The sequence below is a fragment of the Nannospalax galili genome, unplaced genomic scaffold, assembly GCF_000622305.1.
Source record: "Nannospalax galili isolate Female #2095 unplaced genomic scaffold, S.galili_v1.0 scaffold1702, whole genome shotgun sequence".
Taxonomy (NCBI): Eukaryota; Metazoa; Chordata; class Mammalia; order Rodentia; family Spalacidae; genus Nannospalax; species Nannospalax galili.
This window is the reverse complement of record NW_008348222.1, coordinates 14,523-19,364: the sequence shown is the minus strand read 5'-3', so window position 1 is coordinate 19,364 and position 4,842 is coordinate 14,523. Positions and strand designations below refer to the sequence as shown.

General features: G+C 61.8%; 1 protein-coding gene across 6 annotated transcripts; it reads right to left on the bottom strand.

Annotated features, from left to right (window-relative positions):
• Positions 1-916: 916 nt before the first annotated feature.
• Ly6h (lymphocyte antigen 6 family member H) lies at positions 917-3,810 on the bottom strand. 6 transcript variants are annotated; one of them, XM_029569269.1, is made up of 6 exons: positions 3,335-3,410; positions 2,968-3,085; positions 2,748-2,781; positions 2,373-2,500; positions 1,793-1,909; positions 917-1,505 (listed from the first exon to the last, which is right to left on the bottom strand). In XM_029569269.1, the coding sequence occupies exons 4-6, from the start codon at positions 2,437-2,439 to the stop codon at positions 1,270-1,272; spliced, it is 420 nt and encodes a 139-aa protein (XP_029425129.1). In that variant the 5' UTR covers positions 2,440-2,500; positions 2,748-2,781; positions 2,968-3,085; positions 3,335-3,410; the 3' UTR covers positions 917-1,269. The 6 variants fall into 6 exon arrangements, with proteins under 6 accessions (XP_029425129.1, XP_008843173.1, XP_008843174.1 ...); XM_017801074.2 differs by lacking the exon at positions 3,335-3,410 and adding an exon at positions 3,691-3,810 and having other exon boundaries at positions 1,258-1,505; positions 2,748-2,833; XM_008844951.1 differs by lacking the exon at positions 2,748-2,781 and having other exon boundaries at positions 3,017-3,085; positions 3,335-3,414.
• Positions 3,811-4,842: the final 1,032 nt, after the last annotated feature.

The following is a 4,842-nucleotide window of genomic DNA, read 5'->3' as shown; positions in this document are numbered from 1 at the left end:
GCCCAAAATTGAGGCCCCATAGAACTCCTGGGTGTCCACCAAGCATCACAAGGTGAGCCTGGCCACACAAGCCATCTGGAGCATCTGGTGAGCAGCAGAGAAAGGACTGGACCCCAGAGATGTGGGGGTGAAATTGTAGCCCAGCAGCTGGGGCCCAGACAGCTCATTTCCTGCACAAGTCTTCCCCAGCTCTCCCACCTAAGCCAGCTCACAGGGACAATCAGCATCCTCAGGCCCCAGAGTCCCACCAACGCTGGGCCTCAATTCACAATGAGAGGCAGCAGATATCCAGCAAAGGCAGAGCTGGGACCGTGTGGGCTGCTTTCAGTCACCCAAGTCCAGTCAACTGGGGTCTCAGAAAGAGCAGGTGGGAACAGAAGACCACTGAGCAGGCACATCTGTGTCTGAAGCTGGGCAAACGTGCTTCCCAAGGAGGGTGTGAATGTATGCCTGGACGAATCAAGTGGTGTGGTGGGGATATTTCAGGACCTCTGAAATATGAATGTGTGCCTACCAGCATGGGAGAAGAAGAGTAGACATGGTGGTCAGTGGGCATTAGTGTGTGGGGGGGGGTGCATCTGGGTACACCTCTTGGAGGGTGGGTGGGTATGGGGGGGTGCGTCTGGGTATGCTGCCTGTATCCACAGTGTGTGCATGAAGGTTCTCACACCTCACCCCCAGGCTTGAGTTATGGTCCTGTCCACCTCGACTCTCACCTAACCTTCCCTAAGAGTTCCCTCCCAGCCCCCAAGGCCCAAGCAGCCCACTCAGGGCCTTTCTGGGTGGCTCAGCATCCCACCCACCACCCTGTGCCCCTGACCACACTCCCACCTGTCAGCTGTCTCAGGGCCTAGCCTGGCCCTTGCTCCTTGCTAGGACCCTGGCCCACCTCCAACACCCAGGCTCAGACCCGGGCTCAGGACTTAGAAGTGACTTTATTTCTCTGTAGTTAATGCCCCTCATGCCAGGCTGCTGGGCTGTCCCTGGCTTGGCCTCCCCTCCCCTTGGGGACTTGGGGGGCCCAGCCCCCTGCCCTCACCCCCGCCCCCAGCTTTCTTCCAGGATGCCTGGTCTCCTGGAGAGGTCCAGCTACCTGGGATATGGAGCTGGTGGAGAGAGGGGAGAAGCCTCACATGTGGGGAGGTTGAGAGCCACAAACCTCGATTCTGAGCTATTGCTGTCCCAGACACAGCCAGGCCAGGCTGGGAGAGGGGCAGCAACAGGGTCAGGGGACAAGCTCCAAAGCCCTGTAGGAGGAGGGAAGGAACATTAGGGCCCAGCCCAGAGGAGAACAGGCCCCAGGCTGAGCAGGAGGCCGGCAGCCAGGGCCCAGGGGCTGCGTCCTGCTGCAGATGCCTGGTTGCACAAATCCTTCTCGCAGCAGTCCACGTCGACTTTTAAGATCCCAGAGTTAATGAACCCCATCAGATAGTCTGAGAAAAAGTGCCGTTTAACGAAGTCACAGGAGGAAGCACACATCTTGTTCACGGAATGATCCTTCCTGCCTAGGAGAGAGAACGGGTGCCAGGCTACAGTTCCACCTCCAACTGAGCTGCAATCAGACCTGAGGGCCCAAACCCCTCCAGATCAGTTTAGGACTAGGGTTCGTGGAGCTGAGGCCTGGACCCACCAAAGCTAGAGCCTGGATAGAAAGGGCCACCAAAGGAGCCAGGGATGCTCTGTTTGTCTCCCCTCCGACTCATTCTAGGCAGAGGGGCTGGGCAGACACCTCTGACCTACCCTCAGAGTCTAGCTTTCGGGAGCCCCACTCCCTCCCCAAGTACAGACTTACTGCTGCTGGTGTCGGTGATCCGGACACTGGCACAAACGGTGTCGGTGGGCTGGCACTGCTTCGGAGTGCAACGGCTGGAGTTGGCCTGAGTGCAGTCCTGACACCACAGGCCCCGTGCTAGGCAAGGAATGGGGAGGGGGATGACCAGAGGAACCCAGGCCTGGACAGCCGGACCCAGCACCCCCTCTGTCCCCACCTGCTGCAGCCATAATGGCAAAACCATGCTCACACACAGATACCACTCCCAGGTCGGCCCTGTCACTGCACCTGCACACACCGCCTCCCACATCCTCATAACCCTGCACACTGACCCCGGAGCTGGGTACGAGCTGGGTACCTTCCAACACAGAAAGGGCCCAACAGACTTAATGGGAAGCCTGGTGGTCCTCGGAGAACGAGGGACATCTGCTCAGGACCAGAGTGGAAAGGCTCTGGGTGCCCTCGGGTACTGGGAGAGACCCTAGCGGCTGGTATCGCAGGGGTCTGGAGGGGTTGGGCTTCGTAGGAAGCCCATGGGACCTGTTGGAGGATCACGGGCCCTGCGCGCGACATGACCCCTCCCCGCGGACCCCCGACTCACCGGGTGCGGGGCACAACAGCAAGGCCAGCAGCGCCAGGCCAAGGCTCTTCATGGCCGCGGGCAGCATGCTCCGGGCAGGCCTGGGGGAGGCGCGGGCACCGCAGGAGGGGGTCCTCTGGGGTGCAGGCCTGGCGGGGAGAAGCCTAGGTCAGGGGAGCCCGCCCGCAGCCCAGCCCCAGGGACCGTCCCCTTTTCTGGCCGGAGGAGGCGACCTTCTCCCAGGAATCCACTGCCGGGGTCTGCCAGGAGCTCGCACTGCCCCACCCCCAGCCCACCACTGGGAGCATCCACCGTCGCCGCCTCCCCGCCGGGCAGAAAAGGTCCGCCCTCCCCAGCGAGCGGCAGCCCGAGGTACCCGCACCCCTCGGCCCGCACCTGTGTGGGGAGGGTGTCTTCTCTCCCAGGGGAGCTGAAGGTGCGTCCGAACAGGAAAGGCAGGAAGAGGAGGGAGCGCACTGTACCTGCCGGCGGGGGAGGGGTGCGCGCCGCGTCCCCGTCCCCGTCCCCGTCCCCGTCCCCACCCCTGGGCTGGGGGGCCGGGAACCCCGCGCCGAGTCCCCTCCCCCGGTTCCCGCGCGCGCGCCTCGGCGCTCACCGCGGATCGGGGCGTGGAGCGCGGGCCTCGGGGTCGGGGGCGCACTCACATCCCTGGGGTGTCCGCACTCCGGGCTCGGCGGCGGGCGCGGCGCGGGGAGCGGTGCCCTTCGGTCTCCCTGCGGACCGGAACCCGGACGCAGCCTCGTCTTTCGGGGAACGCAGCCGCAGACGCGGACCCCGCGCGAGGGGCGGGGCGGAGCCGGGGCGGGGGCCGCGCGGCGGGGAGACGCGTGGGGCGGGGGGCGCCCGGGGCTCGCACCCCGCCGCAGCCCGCCGGCTCTCGGCGCCCCCTCGCCCGCACGTGACCCCCCTCGGGTCCCCGCACCCTCGCAGCTGCCCCCCGCCTCCGTGTCCACCGCCCCTACCCGTGCGTGGGAGGATCCCTCCCCTTCCCGGCCGAGGTCCCCTTGGAAATTCTCGGAAGAGCGTTGGCTGCAAAAGGAAGCGAAATGCGCAAAGCCGCAGCGGAGGAGGGAGGCAGCGGCCGCGGGGCTCGGCGGGTGCTTGCTGCGCCCCCGGGGTTCAGATGCCCGGCCTGGGGGCTCCTCCCTCCCGGTCACTACCTGGCTTCCTATTCCAGCCGGCTCTGCTCTTTGGTGCGCCCATGACTACGCCCACTGCCAATCCAGCCCCAGGGACTTTTGTCACTAACCACACCCAAAAGGTGACAGTCCTGCTGGGCATCCGGAGGGTTATCCGGGTTCACACCTCCAGCTCTTACCCTGCCTGCCTTGCCACGGGCGACCATCCCTCCTCTTCCACCTGCTGTGGTCTGGGAGGACCGGTGTCTGATGCTCACCGCCCTAGGACGTGGGAAAGGCCGTGAGCTGACCTCGGTTTCTGCCCTCCCAAACCTCTCACCAGACAAACGATTGTCACTAATAGCAGATCTTTGCCAGGCGTGACAACCGAGTTGTCGTTTTGAGCACACCGTATCTGTTCGTGTTCTGAACACCCACATACTTATCTCAGGCAAGCTCGTAAGGCCCTGCTGTGGGACTAGGGCCACAGATCAGAAGACCACACAGAGAGGAGAGCTTCCTGATCTCAGGATCACTCTCTAGGAGTCATAGCCAAGATTGGGACTCAAACAGCCCGGGCACCTCAGTACTTCACAAAGTGCAGAGGAAGAAGTCAGCGCCAGAGAGATGAAGGACTCGTGCCTGAGTGTGGGGAAAGGGTCTCCTACAATATGACGCTTTGAAGGAGGGGTTCAGATGAAGAGCATGCAGAGGGTGACTACTAGCTCACACAGTTCTCTTCAAAACAAGGACACATCGTAGTAGGGCCCCAGAGCCAGCCTGTTGGACAGAGACCGATGTGGGCAGAGCTGGCACCTGCCCTGGGGCTGAGGGTGTGGTCCTTGGTTGGGTCCCTGAAGCAGAGTCCCAGGCAGACTTCTAGGCGAGCCTTTTCTGTGGAATTGTGGGGAGCAGCCTTGAGAGTAGGGAAGTGGTCCTGTGTCCGGCTGCTTGTAAAGGCCTGTGGCTTACCTAGGTTTACCTCCAGTGCTAGCAAATCAAACTGGGGTGGCATGCTTTTCTGACACACAGTGCAGTGCAGCTGTCTGTGCATTACTCTGTGCTCCGTGAATCTGAAGAACAGGTATGGGTTAGAAAGTCTGTCTCTTGTCTTTTTAACTCCTTTTCCAGGAATATTCAATCCCATGGTTAATTACTAAGATGCAAAGACTTACATGTGGAAGAGGGCGAGACAGAAACCCTCCCTTTCCCTGGAGGAGAAACAGCAGAGCAATTCTCACTCTAAACCGAGGAAGATATGAATACCATCTGGAGGCTTTCGGCAGCCTAGGTCAGGCTTTCTTACGTTTTTCCCTGGTTACAGCCCAGGGCAAGAAAGACTAGCAAAGGCA